The sequence below is a fragment of the Pholcus phalangioides genome, unplaced genomic scaffold, assembly GCF_987345545.1.
Source record: "Pholcus phalangioides strain wild (caught in Gottingen) unplaced genomic scaffold, Ppha-v1.0 ptg000005l_1, whole genome shotgun sequence".
In the NCBI taxonomy this organism is placed as follows: Eukaryota; Metazoa; Arthropoda; class Arachnida; order Araneae; family Pholcidae; genus Pholcus; species Pholcus phalangioides.
The window spans coordinates 7,502,778-7,518,242 of NW_028301598.1; the positions used below are offsets into that span (position 1 = coordinate 7,502,778).

A 15,465-nucleotide genomic window follows, 5' to 3' on the forward strand; every position below is an offset into this window, starting at 1 on the left:
GGAAAATATAAAAAAAAGGCATTTTTACAAAATGAGTTTGAAAATAGGCAAAAAAAGGCATTTTGCCTGAATTTCCGGGCTCTGGTGATAACATTCAGTAATTTTAAAATCATTTTAACACATCATCTATTGTCTTGCAATTATCAACATTTTGAAGCTGCAATTACTTTTTCCAACTAATCTTTTCAGCTATTACTGGCATTGGCTATTTCTTTGATTTTTTGCACTCAAAATAATAATATAATAACTGATTTTCTGTGCATATGTGTATGTTCTCTGTACAAATCTGGAATTTTAGACCAATCTCCGCCTAATTTTGCAAATATACTAAACACGACCTGACTCGAATGACAGGCAAATTCCCGAAATTCGCAAAAAAACTGTCAGACAACAATGGTTTATAAGCATTAACAATGACTTTTCGAATGTTCACTTATAAGTTGTAGTCATTTCTAAACGATGTGTTTCAGACATGTTTATTCTTTTACAATGGTTTGTAACTTCTTCAATGCACCCAGTATATGGAGAAAACCCAGGCGGAGCTAGGTATTACAGCCAGCTCTTCATGTTCAGAATAAATAATATTGAAACAAATAATGATACAAGTGTATTTTAAAGAAAATAATGAGTGAGAAAAAATATTTCTAAAAAAAAGAATAAATTTTGTTTTCTATAGTACAAACGCTTCAAATATAAACTGTGTACAATAGCAAAAAACGTATTTATGAGTACTTTTGGTGTGGATTAGGATCAGATATTTGCATTGATTGAATTTCAAACCGAAAAAGAGAGAAAACTCCATTGATTATTGAAAAATTAGGAATATATACCCATACTGCTACAAACACTAGGAACTACATTAATTGCTTCTTAAAATTAACTTACATGTATGCGGAAACACTCAAACACTGTCAGTAATCTGGACGAATAACAATTTTTACCGAACGTTGCAGAATCACGTTTCACAACAAGCTCAGAAGAATTGCTCGGTAACATTATATACAGTCTGGACTAGGCTTAATATTTTATTTGAACATCTAAAAAGATCATTTTCCACATCAAACGTAAACCCTATATAATATAAATTTGTTCAAAAAAGCTTTTAGATGTGGCTAAACTATTAATATAGTTCAAATTTTATTGCCAAATGTGACAGTCGGGGTCCACACTGGACAGATACAAATAAAAATGAAATTGACACAAATTAGTTAGAAACCATGAAATCTAAATCAATACCGGTTTCAATTTTGTTAGTGTCGCGGATCGTATTGCTTGTTGTATAGGCAGTAGCAGCAGGGTCAGGTGTGCTTGAGCACCCTATCTTAATTTGTGGCATTGAATTGATTCAGAAATTAAAATTTCTCCATAAAGCTCAAGATGAGCACTTACAGGTTTGAAAAATGTCCGACCCTCCTGTGTATAGGTCCAGTGTGCACCCTGCCTTAAATTTTCTATACATACCAGAAACCAACACAATCTCGAACCCCTATACTTTCCTTCCACAAGTCACGAAAGTGAAGTGGCGATTCCATGGATTGACTTTTTAACATGGAATTTTCTGGATGCAATGAGGATGAGATGGATTTCTCAGCCCAAGAACAAAGAATTTTTCTCACCAAAGTGAACTTCAAAGGAAAAGTCTGCTGGTCTTCACTGGCAATTGTTACCGGGGCCCCTCTTGCAATCTGGGCAAATATAATTTACATCATGGAAGACACAATGTCCCAATTGAAGAGGACCAGGCTTCAATTTCCAATGAAGACCAGTAGACCTTTTTTTTTGAGTTCACCTCCTCATAATACCCAGAAAGAAATTTGCAGCCTGGCAGTCTAGTGGTTAAGGAGCTAGCCTCTGACTGTGCAGGTCTGGGTTCAAATCTTGGTTCGGGCATGGATGTCTACTTACGCTAACAAATTCCCTGGACAGATCATAGAGATCTACACAAGGATGGCATCACTCTCCGCTATCATACAAAGGTTTTAACAACTGGATGTTGCGAAGATATATTTTTGAAAGAGAGAAAATTCAACTGCTCCTGCGGGGAATCGGACCCACCTCCTTTCACTTTCCGGGTGAACGCCCTAGACCACTAGACTACAGAGGCACCAAATCTTTCAATCTTTCCTTGGAGCTCGTGTACACTGAAAGGGATCGTACATGGACGGCCGGACCAGACTCAGGCCAAGCTCACAACTGCTGATGCTGCCACCAGATGGCGACTTACACAAGGATGACGTCACTCTCCGCTATCATACGAAGGTTTTAACAACTGGATGTTGCATCTGGTCTAGGGCGTTCACCCGGAAAGTGAAAGGACGTGGGTTCAATTCCCCGCAGGGGCAGTTGAATTTTCTCTCTTTCCAAAATATATCTTCGCAACATCCAGTTGTTAAAACCTTCCTACAGATCTCTTGGAAATATGTGAGGATCACATTATTATTTTTAAAAAAATCTCTTTCCTTACTGCAAGGCCGTAGTGGGGGGGGGGGGGAACTTGGGGCCTGCCCCCCCCCCCAAAATGTGAGAAAATGACAGAAGAAAGGGAAAAGGATGGCCAAATCTATTGTTCTATCACTTTGGTCCTCCCCTGAAATGAAAGTTGTCCTCCCGAACGAAATTTCTGGCTACGCCCGCCCCTTTCTGGATAACTCGTGTGACAATTATTCAAGACTCTAAACATGCAGCAGTTTCAAATGGTAAGCAGAACTTAAACGATGGAAATTTTCTTAAGAACATAATCTTGGTTCTGTTTGACGCTAAGCATGAATGACTACCGGAAAATCAGACTACTACTCACCTGATCATCACTGACTTCCACACATCTTATAGAGAAGGCAGGTTCCAAGTGAGCAAAACCCAGAAGAGGAGGCTTCGAACAACTAGTAACAAACTGTAAATTATATGAAGGCCATTAGGGGTTATCTCGATATGAAGGTACATTTCAATTCATTTTACGCACGTAAAAAAATTTTCCACAATTTCTTTTTTTCCTTTTAAAGAACAAAAATAACAAGCATTACAAAATGAAATAATAAAAAAATTATAAACACCATTTTCTCCACAGTTTGTCAAGCACACAACTTGGAACAACGGTCTTAGTTTACTTCAAATAATGGATTTATATTACAGTGGAACGTTGATTAGCGAGCATAATTCCCTTCATGAATATGTTTGTTATCCACACACAAATCGCTCATATATATATCGAATCAAACTTCCCATCGGAAATAATGAAAACTCAGAGGATCCGTTCCACAATTATTCATTCACATAAAAATGACTAATAAAAATGGCATTTAATCAATAATGCAATGCAATAATACTGTAATTTAATAAATAATGCGATAAAGCCATGGTGCTCAACCTTTAGGAGAGTGTGGGCTTCATTGATTTGAAAATAAATTCAGGTTGCGGGCCGATTAATTAAGAAATCTGTAAATGTGTCACAGGCTGCTTGAGTGATTTGGAACTGTGCCACATGTCACTATAAAGTGATCTGTAAACATGCAGCAGGTGAATCAAGTGATCTGAGAATGTGTTGCAGGCCACTTAAAAGCTTCCCATCTCATAGAGATATCGAAACGTTATTTCGATATCTCTATGAGATGGGAAGCAGGGTGTGTCCAGTCTTCAAAGGTCAAAGGCCACTTAAATGATCTGTAAATGTGTCGCAGGTTCAACCAGTGCTGTTCCTAGGCAGATGCAACAGGTGCAACCACACAGGGCCCACTTGGAAGGAGCCTAATGCAAATTCTTGCACAGGAATGGCTAGTTACGGCACTGGATTCAACAATCTTGAAAAACAAGGACATTGCTCATGCAAGACAAGTGACCTGTAAATATACCACAGGTCACTCAAGCGATACAGGAATGTGCCGCAGGCCACTTAAGTTACATGCAGGGGTCAGCACGGATCATGGCCTCAAAACTAGTGAAAATAGTGACCAAATTGTTTAAAAAAGTGAGCAAATAGTGACCAAAATGTTTAAAAAGTGACCAAATAGTGACCAAAATATTTTTAGAAAGAGACCAAATGGACAATGAATTTTGATTATTACCAAATTGAATGAATTGAAATTGAATTTAGTTTTAACTTTGCATTTCAATAGAACTCATTGAAATTGCTTTTTTTTTTTTTTACATAATAGTGTGAAATAATTAAATGAAACTCAAACGCATTCTGCTAACCAGAAAAGTTTTGAATAACTTATCAAATTTATCAACAACTATGTGTGAGAGAATAACTTCAAAATGGGAAAAAGTTTTCATATTCAAAGAAGGGGAAAAAATGAAATAACACAAAATTTGATGAGAGAATTTGTCCCATCTACATTCCAGTGGATTTTTCATTCATGTTATGCTATGAATGACAGTATACAAAATGTACTCAAACTTTTTTAACTAGTACAAATTTGATTTACATACCTAGGTTTGTATAATACGTTCCAACAAATTTTAAGAAATTTACTATAATGATTAAAAACCATAAAATTAAATTTTTAACATTATTTTAAATTATTAAATTAAAAAATTACTTAAATTACTGAATTACAAATTATTTAAATTATTAAATTGAATAAAGTATTTAAATTATGAAATTAACTAAATTGTTTTAATTATTATACATTGAGGGAGGGGCAATCCACCCTCCCCCCAGCGTCAATGGCCTACTGATGTATACATCATATACGTATATGATGTATATCAATTATCATCATGCCACACCCCTAAGACCTTCAAGTCTATCTCCACCTATGGCTGGACTGGGAAAAGTGGGTGAGTCTACTATTTTACAGGCGGGGGGGGGGGGGGCACCAAAATAATACTGCCCTTGGGTGAGGGAGAAAATAAACCAGTTTTGAAATTGTTTGGTTTTTGAGAGAAAAATTTGTAAAAATATATATTTTTCTTTTTTTACACACAACATACACCCCTGCAAAAAAACACATTTACTCCTTTACCCAGAAACACAGGGGTGGGAAGTGACAAAGTCCATTTCGGAGCAGCTTTGAAGCAGCAAAATTCAGGATTCTGAGCAGTTTTGGAGCCGCAAATTCAGGATCCAAGCAGTTTTGGGGCAGCAAAATATAGGATTCGGAACAGATATTTATAAATTGGAGCAGGGAAATTAACAAGAATATTTTTGTTAACCCCCCCCCCCCCCCGCTCCCAGTTTTAGATCTGATCACGGTATGTAGCAACCCGGGTCGCAAGTACGAACGGAAATTTACTATCGCCCGGGGTCGGTATACATTCTTTTTAACAGAAAAAGAGTAAACTTGGAACCTTTCCTCGTTCGATATCCGTGGAACCAGACCCCCCGCCCTCTCCTACTGCGGTCATAATAGCGACTCGAGACAAAAAAGTTTTAATAACTTCCGAGGTCTAAAAATGGGATTTTTTACACAACACCAAGAATGGAGAGCAAGATGTCAATATTAAGTCAACAATCAGTATCGTGAAGATGCTCTCAATTAAGTTTCGGCCAGAAGCGGATAAAGGTCAGTTGACGGCCCAGGCATAAAAAAAATTAATATTAGGCCCTTTAAATTAAGAAAAAAGTGTAAAGTAGGGGCCAAAGGCGCGCTCGGTGTGCCCACCGTTAAATCCGCCTCTATTTACGGCTCGAATGCATTAACTGAGTTTTTATCAGATTGATGACCAATTTTCATCTGATTTGGAAACTCTTGTGTTAAACTAAATGTTGAATTGCAGGATTCTGTGATTTTTTCATAAATAGTTCTCGTCTCGATCAAATTTGGGGCAACGGTTTCTTGCTGAGATTTAAATCCAGTTAGAAAAATAGTACGAATTTTATTTGTAGATAGAGATCGCGATTTTGAATCGGATAATTTTTTTTATTGTAAGTAAATTCAAAATACCTGCGAGCTTCTTTAACCTTGGCCAGCTACAAGAGTGTTCTCCAAAGTGCATTAATAATACGCGCTTTGGTATTCTCCCGCTGCGTGTAAGTTAGCTTTTGTACAGGCTCTATCTCTTAAATCGTCATTTCAAATAACATTAAAAAAAATTAACAAAAGTAATGATAGAACAAACAACAAATGTAACTTGCTCGATGCTCCAAGAAAGGAATTCGGTCCTTAGGACTAAAACTTTTCAAAACAAATAAAATAAAGGATCAATTTTAAAATAAGATGAAAATGAAAGAATGAGTGAGCACGTGGGGAAATAAGAATGAATGGTAGTAGGGGGGAAATTCTTTGTTGTAAGTATACGCCTTTTATGTTAGTTTTTTTTCCGACCGGGTTTTCCATAAAATGACTATTCTTTAACCAAGGAGCTTTCTTTCCAAGTGCCTTGAAATCAAGTTATGCTGACGTCACACGGTATGCTCCCGGGAAGATAAGACGCCTTTGATCGTAGTTCAATGAAGGGAGGGAGGAAATTAGCGATATTGAACCGGTAAAGTGTTCCTCCTTGAAGAAAAGAAAAACATTGACAATAAAAAAGTGCGCGAGACTGAGGTTTCTTTGCTAAAAAAGTGGAAAAAGTGACCTGGGCCTGAAAATATGTAATAAAAGTGACCAGTTTCTAAAAAAGTGACTTTTAGGGAAAAAAGTGACCCGTGCCGAGCCCTGTTACATGGAACTGCACTGCAGGTCACAACCAATCTAGGAATATGCCACGGGCCCACTCAAATGATGTGGAACCACACTGTGGGTCACTTAAGTGATCGGGATATGTGCAGCTAAGTTCATTTTTACAAAATTAGGTTAGAGTTCGTAGGTGACATTAGATGACGCTGAGGGTCCCATTCAGCCCGCTGGCGATGGGTTGAGCTTGTATGCCTAACGACCTTGTATGCCTACTCTAAACGACCAGAAAGAAGAAGACTATATTTTTAGATTGATTGTAATCAGCTGGCTCATTTTTCTTTTTGTGCAACTTTGAAAAGAAACCAACACAATAATGCTTGCTTTTCATTCCATTTGAAGACTTTGCGGAAAAGAAAAATTTAATTTTTGTGGGACAGATTCATTGCTCTCACACTGCTACAACTTTACTTGGATGGTTCTTTTCTACAAGATTTTGCTCTGTTTCTCTGATCTCTCTAATCTCATTTGAAGTGAGGGACCCCTCCTCATTTCTCTCTTCCTCAGACGAGAACCCGTCCATAAGCTCTGACACATAATGGAGATCCATTGGTTTAAATAGTCTATAAGGTTTTCGCGGCCATCATTTGATAAAAATTGTTTTTTCGGGTTCGAAGACCGTCGTCCGTTTGAGTTTGTTGGTGTGAGTAGCCTACTCACACCAACAGATATGTGCATAAGCTCTCCAATCATCATCCTCACCAAAAACGAGGCGTACTGAAAACCTTGATCGAGAGGGCAAGAAGACTATGTGAAGGAAAAGATCTAGGTAAAGAGATTGAGCACTTAAAATCAGTTTTCCGCTCTAATGGGTACACGAAAGACGACATCAAGAAAGCCTTACGCTCCATCAAGGAATCACCAACGGAAAATGAGCAGTCACAATCAATTGGAAAAGCTGTGCTGCCTTTTATCCCCGGAGTGACGGCAAGAATCAGCAAGGTCATGAAAAAACATCGTATAAAGACCATTTTCAAACCAACCAGAAAAATATGTGAAATGCTGCGATCAGCAAAAGACCACCGTGACCCTCTATCAACACCGGGGATCTACCGAATACCGTGCACCTGTGGTCAGGTATATATTGGAACCACAAAAAGATCTGTGGCCACGAGAATAAAAGAGCACGAACGATGCTGCAGAATGGGCCAAACAGAAAAGTCGGCGGTGGCAGAGCATGCGCTTTACGACAACCACAGTGTACAGTTCAGCAAAACACAGGTAATAGCTAATGTTGACCACTTCTTCCCACGAATCTACAGAGAGGCTATTGAAATATACAAGCACAAAAACAGCTATAATAGAAGAGAAGAAACTTTGAAATTGAGCAGATCCTGGACACCAGCTCTCAGAAGAACAAGAACCTTCCCCTTCAAGGTCCAGCAACAGAATGATGACAACAGCCAATCAGATAACTCCACATCTCTCGGCCAATCAGGTTCTACCAGCATAACAACTGTTTACAATACGCTGCCAGCCATAGAATCAACTGACCAATCGCAAAACAATAGTGTAGTTCAAGCCACTTATGTGCATAAATACAACCTGAGACTCCGGAAAACTTGACTTTGATCCAGTTTATCAATTCTCCTGATGATGCCAACCACTAGTGTTGGGGAAACGTTGAGAACAAACTCAAACGGACGACGGTCTTCGAACCCGAAAAAACAATTTTTATCCATTGGTTTGTTTGTAGTCAACTCATGGCTATCTTCCTCCACTATTTCTTGAATATCCTCATTCATCTCTAGTTCCATGGTATTTCCTAAGGCTGGTATACCAAGTACTACATGGTATTTCCTCTTTCATGCAAGTCCATGAAGCGTCCCACCTCTGACACCAGATTTGTCAAACTTTTATTACCAGATTGTCCTGTCACATCGATGTCTTGGGTTCTTTGCTGGGACTTAAAAATGGGTAAAAACTTACAGGAACGATTATTTGAGAACAAAGAAACACTTTTATTTTCATCAACTAGAAGTCTTGCAAAAACTAAAGCAGCCTTCCAAACATATACGTCTTCTCACCTAAAATTCTACTGTTCGAATCCTTTAGTATCTCGCTCTTCTACTCAAACAATCATAAGCCACAAGTACCTTACATGCACTCACCAGCCTTTCTGAATTTCTACCCTTTGTAATAATATATACAGATGACAGCACTAATAAAACATGAAACAAGCACAACTCTGACATTATAAATATGTTAGGAATACACATATACTCAGAACACACAAGGTATATTTTTTCTGGTCTTTATCCCCTTCTATATTTGATTACGCTATTCATATAGATTTGAAAATAATCAACTGGCACCTGCACCCTTGAATGCCATCATAAACATGTTAATCTTAAATCCATGCAGAAGTAGGGGAGGAGCAAACATTGAAAACTGAATTACCTTTAAAAACAGTCTATGTTCATCAGCATTGAAGTCTTTCTCTAGGATATCCCATAGCCAAGTGATGACTCTGTGACTGTTGTGGAAACCTCCGAAGTATTTAGTATGCCTCCTGCAAAGAAAAAAGATGGAGGGGGACACACACCACAACTTCAATATTACATTTTCCAGGTTGTCTTCCACACAAAAAAAAATGCTGGGTATTTTAAAAATCTATCAATTATCAACACATAATTTGCTTTTTTCAACTTCGAAGCACGAATGCAAACTGTTTCGTATTTCAAAAAGTCTCTCTGCAGAGAGCATAGGCAAACCTTAAATATAATACTTACACATGAAAATTCGTACATTTGCTAATTCTACTTCAAAATATGGAAGACAGGTGGCGGTACTCCGTATATTTAAAATTGTGAATGAAGTGCAATTAATGAATACTGTACCATTATAGGTCTGTCATTCTTTCTTTGGCGAGACTTTTTAACAGGGTTTTTAGTGACACAGTGGTGGAATGGTACAATGATAGGAAACAGCCATTCTAGTCACTATCGACGTCCACTGTTGATATGCAATTCACCAAGATTTATGATTGTAACACAACAACTGAGGTTTAATCATCGACAACAAAACTTCATTAATTTAACCAAGGCCCGTCAACCACCGTACTAGCAAGTATGTGTCTGTACAGATGCACCAATATGCATACAAGTGAGTAAGTAAGCGATCATAGTGATCACAGCTCGCTACTTAAATACAGGTTCTTAGGGTTGATGTCAAACTTGCTTTGGCTTTATGTACATGTTACGCCATAGGTAATCAGCTTGCACACAAAAGCAAAGTTGGGACCCATAGAAAACCAAATTCAGTCAACCACCACTGTCCACTGTGCTGCCTGCAAAAACCAAAATTTCAAACTACAAGAAAGCAACTAAGAACAGGCATCTATTTAACGAAGGTAAAATTTGTTGCCCCACAAGCTTGAAATACTAGCATTCAACCTGGCTGGAAAAATGTTCTGAAGAAACGCCGATTCTATTTCTAACCATCCAAAAAATGTTCCGAAACATTCCAAAAAATATAGCAAACAACTTATTACATACAATGATATTAACAGATTGACTTGCCTCAAGTCTTGAATATCGATGGGATTATTATCGCCCGAAATAAGCCTCTGTAGTTCTGGAGCAGAAAACATGGTCAGCCATTCTGGGTTCACAATTGTCCTGAAACCCCGAATGAAGGCAGTCGACTGTTCATGAATCTGGACATGCATCCGAAAGTGAGCCATCAAGTGCACGTAACTAATTCTGTAAGGGAGAAAAACATAAATATTTATATGTACAGGGGAAAGGTAATTAAAAGACATAAATAAAAACTCATCAATTTATAAACAAAGGACAAAGTAATTAGCATACACAGTGAAATCGATGAAGTGGACCGGCAAAGAATTCAAATTAATTTTCTGTTTTAGACACAGGTCTCAGTTTTAAAAAGGTGAGCATCAAAACAATAATTATCAATGGGGAACTATCTTTCGATTCTGTTCCAGACAAATTTCCATCTTAGACTGGTTCTACTGTATATACAGTGCCTCAGCAGCAGGTTTATCAACTTCTGGGAGGAGAAATTAACACGTTTAATAAGAAATAGGATGTTTATGTAGGGAGAAATCAAGAAGATATTGACTTTTAATTAATGACCACCTATTCATATTTGCTATGGGCATATATACATTTCTATCTGCCACCTGGTTGGGTGACTTGCCTGTTGTGGTCATGAATCTGTATTTATGCAAGCCTCCCACACATTTCCTGTAGATATGATTAATTCACAGTACAGTGCCTTGGCTAACAAATGCCTCAGCTTACAAATTTTTTGGCTAATGAAGAATTTTTTGTGATTTTTCTGCCTCTGCTAACGAACATTGATATGGATGCATGTGCTAATATAAAAAAGCTGCGTTGTGAGCTTGTGCCAATCATCATCATAATTACAAATACAAGGCCACAACAGGCAAAATGCCCAACGAGAGATGAGAAAAAGATGCCCATAACAAAAATGTATGTCATATATTACTGTCAAGAGCTTGATTAACTGTGATGTCCATCTCGGAATTTTTTTCAACGTGTACCTACATTTCTGTTTCTGAAATTTTGGGTTTTCCATTTCATGTAAGATAAAGAATTGAGCAGATAGGAAATGCATTGAAAAAAAGAAGCCTATGTCTTCAGCATGTGTTCTTTCAGTGCAACTCTTAGTATCAAACTGAACAGCCAGAATATTCTGGGAGCTTATCTTTTACACCTGCATGTATCAGACACAGAAATAAGTTGACCAAAACACAAATGGATGAAGACACCTACAAAATCGACTGGGTTGTGGCAACAAAAGCTTTAGTAAGCTAAAGCTGGTGTTCGTTGTGTACATACTGGAAAATAAAAAGATCTTCAGCATCTCTCATCTTCCTGTAGATTCTCATTTATCAAATTTTGAAGCTGTTCATTTTAGCCTTAAATCAGTTTTTGTATTTGTTATGGTGTTCCTCGGTGATTTAAAAAATGTATGTCTAAAATTTGGCAGAACCTGGAATGAATCAAAAGATTTTCTATAGAAACCTATGAGTTTAACAGCATCCCATTGTACAAATTTATATGAATATACAGTCAATGCTGTTATAACAATCCCATGTTATAGTGACCATTCCATTACAACGACTAAAAGTCCCAAAAGTTTCCAAAGAACAACTATCATATATAGAAATGAATTACCTTTTGGGTTAGATAATACCAGGGAAGACCAACGTATGTCGACTCAAAATTGCAATTTTGGGTTGACATACATGGGTCTTACCTGGTATTAACTATCATATATATTTTACTTTCCATATAAAAACCCTCCCAATATAACATCCATTTTCGACGAGACAAAGAGGGTCATTGTATCAAACGTTGACTGTATATTTAGAGAACAAATATTTTAACTTCTACTTTTTCAAAATTTTCTTTGAAACGTAAACAAACATTGCCAGTTTACATTTTGAGAATTTTTCAAGACAATTAAAAAAATAATAAGAGCAGACATCACACATCACAAGATTTAAAGAAGTCATTCACTTGTTTTCATTAGTTACAGGAACTGCTTTGCCACCAGGAATGAGCTCGTGAGTGACTATCTGTCCCATACAGTCTTCATCACATGAAAAAGTCAAATCCAAGTCGCGAATGTCACTTTTATAGTGCTGGAAAAAAAAAACATGAACAGATTGTACAAAAAGAAAAAATTGCGCTTGCATCATGAACATACATAAACATTATCAGATACATGAAGGTAATTTTGGAAATTTTTAGTCACTCTTATCAATGTTCCTGAAGAAAAATGTGCAATTTCTTCATGTCCTGCACTTACTTCCATATAGCTAAAATATTCCTTGGTCTATGTTTGTAAACCTCTGTGCTGAGGCTATCACCATAGAAAAAAAAGTGTAATGGTGAAAAGAAATGCAAACCAATTCCGATTTAATTATAATTTTAAAATAGAATCCAAATCTAATTGGATCTCTCACATATTTGTGATGCCCCCCCCCCCCAGAATGCATTTAAATCTACTGCTTCAATGCAATGGTACTTCATTTTCTGCCTTAGGTGATGTTTGGCAATTTTAGCAATAATTGGCAACTTTGTTATAACATTTGGCATTATTTGTAGTGACAAATGTCAATTTTATTGTATTTTCATTTTCATCAAGGAAACATGGTTAGCCTACTGACATTCACCAATTCAATAGTTTAATATTTTGAAGCAATATCTTGAACGCCATGTTTTGCTGTCAGATTTTGGGCAACATCTTTTTAAGAACAAAATACCTCACGTATGGGTGACCATATGAACATTGTCAAAACTCATTGAACTCGTGAATTTGTTTCACTACTCATTTTCGTCCCAGCAGAACATGGTTTAGGGAGGATTTAGTTGATGGGGGACAAAAATTGATAAAAGAAATTCACACACAAAAAAAAATTTCAAGCACTTGAAAAAAAAAAGATTATTTTTATTTTCCAATACTGCAATGTTTTTACAAGGAATTTTAAGTACTTGAAAATGAATTTTTTCCCCCAAGAATTTCCAAGGACTGTATGAACACTGATGTCATAAGAAATTTCCTGTCTGCTTTCCGGGTTTGATTAATTTTTTATTTTAAACTCCAAGGGATTTCTTTGTATAAACATCAATATTTCGATATTTTAACCATATGTAATTTTCTAAGATTCAAACGATAATGAGCTCTATTTGAATGGAACATTGCACATATTTAAAAGAAAGTCGTAATGTAAAGAAGTTGAGCTCCCTTGGAACAGTTATGTCAACACTATAAGCGATCTTTTACAGATGTACGGTATGGGCCCCATAAGTTGAAACTACAGATTTCTAATTTCAACTGATTGAACCTGCAATCATTGTCTGGGCTTGCACTGCTTTAGGGCATTAGGCTAGTTGACCCTGGGATAAACCTGATTTTCGTTCAATACAGTGCCACACACCATTGTTTACCGAGCAAAATTTATGTGACCAAACGTCCCACTTTTAAAGAAACTGCCTTGCATTTTGATCCAAGATTATGTTATCAATAACTTAATATACATACAGCTCTTATTGGTAAGCCATCATTACCATGTCTCCCACAACCTCAAGCAGAGTCCCTAGACTGGGATCTCGGGCGGGCCCCTCTACAGTGAATTTATAGTTTATTAAACCAAATGTGCCACCACATTAATATTCCTGAGGAACATATAGGGGACGAACTAGAACAGTGAATTTATAGTGTGAAACAACAAAAACTGATGAAAATCGATTCGGAGCAGTTTTGGAGCAGCAAATTCTGGATTTGGAGCAATTTTGGAGCAGCAAAATGTGGGATTCGGAGCAGATATTTATAAAGTGGAGCAGTGAAATTAAGAATATTTTCGTTAACCCTCAACCCTTTTCAAAATAAAACTGCACTATCTTTTGCTATGAAACATCTCTTCATCAGCTTGATTTTTGTTTTTGGTGTTTTAGGCTTTTGAAACCTTGTTTGAAAGAGCGGCTATCATAAAAAATTTTGCACCCGTCTATTTAAGATGATTTTTGCTTACTGAGGGCACTATTTGCTGCCTTGAACAGCAGCACTTCAAATGGGCTAAAAAAATTTTATAAGTTTTTAATTTTTTTATACTTGGAAAGAAATTGTTGCAAAATGGGAGAAAATTTCGGAAGTATCAACTCGATGTTTGGCGATTCAGCACTCATTATCTGGCGAGATTGTCGATTTAACGCTCGTTATTCGGCGGACATGCGCTTTTTACTCCCGGAATGACAATTTTTTTTCACGAAACATCGGGATTTAACACAATGACAATCGACTACAGTAATTTCTGCTGCTTCCAGTGACAACTTTTTTCTTAAACGGAAACACTCGAATTTGCCCTTTAAAGCTGAAAGGCATTGCAAACCATCTTCAGTTCCACGATCATGGACAATATCGGGGGTTTCGCAATGGAAAGCCCGATCAGGGGCCGATAGTTAGTGGATAAGTATAGTGGAATAAAACCGATAAGTATAGTGGAATAAAACACGCTCTTTTCGTAATGAAACGTTTCGTGGCTAGCAGGAACAAAAAAAACTTTTGGCGTCCTTTCCGAAATTCCGGGCATACTGAAGCGAAATTCGCTATTTGGCGCAGAAAAATGCGAAAATACGCTATTGGAGCAGGATGGCGCAAGATATTAGTTTTGGCGCAGTGCGGCGCAATTGGCGCAGAGTTCCCACCCCTGAGCACTGTCACCCTCACCCTTGTGGAGGGTCATGATCATTACCAGGACCGCAACCAGCAAAAAAAAATTTACTCTGTCCCCCCCAGGGCTAGTATAAATTTAGACACCTCCTTCCCGTAATTTTTAACAGGAAAAGAGTTAATTCTGCACTCTTTGTGGTTTCAGTTCCGGGGCACCAGATTCTTTTGCCCTCCCCTAGTTGAGGCTCTGATCATTACTTTCACTTACACCGTAAAGAAGAAGCACAACTAGGCAACTTTTATTAAGAAATTCATTTGAAATTTGTTTCTGACTCTCCAGAGTGCGTTCTTGTTTATAGTATAAAAATTTTCAAAAACTTTGGTGAGTGTCTAACTGAAACCTAAGCTGCTGCCCCTTACAACCTGTCACCCAAGTGCACCGCATCCCCTTATACCCTCGCTCAAGCTGCCCTTGTACATGAGAGTTATATTTGTCAAGTTTCAGTCCTAGTTTTCATCAAAGTAATTTGTATACGTTTTTAAATCCTGATTTCATCTCTGAAAAATCTAAGAGGAATAACTGTTATTCATGTATGAAATCTGGGTGTAAATGGCTGAATAAAACTTTGTGGTCATAGGCAGGGTTGGAAGGTTTTTGACGCATGTCTGTTTTTGATGGTTTAAA

The 15,465-nt window shown here is 37.3% G+C and overlaps 1 protein-coding gene across 2 annotated transcripts in view; it reads right to left on the reverse strand.

The window, feature by feature from the left end:
* Positions 1 to 15,465, reverse strand: part of LOC149085823 (ubiquitin-protein ligase E3B) — a 103,923-nt gene that overhangs the window by 1,007 nt on the left and 87,451 nt on the right. For both annotated transcript variants that reach the window (XM_089232260.1, XM_089232261.1), the window contains exons 25-28: positions 12,125 to 12,249; positions 10,136 to 10,318; positions 9,015 to 9,126; positions 2,798 to 2,890 (exon numbers count right to left, since the gene is read on the reverse strand). In XM_089232260.1, the coding sequence (XP_089088386.1) occupies positions 2,798 to 2,890; positions 9,015 to 9,126; positions 10,136 to 10,318; positions 12,125 to 12,249 (513 nt within the window). The remainder of the gene's footprint in view (positions 1 to 2,797; positions 2,891 to 9,014; positions 9,127 to 10,135; positions 10,319 to 12,124; positions 12,250 to 15,465) is intronic.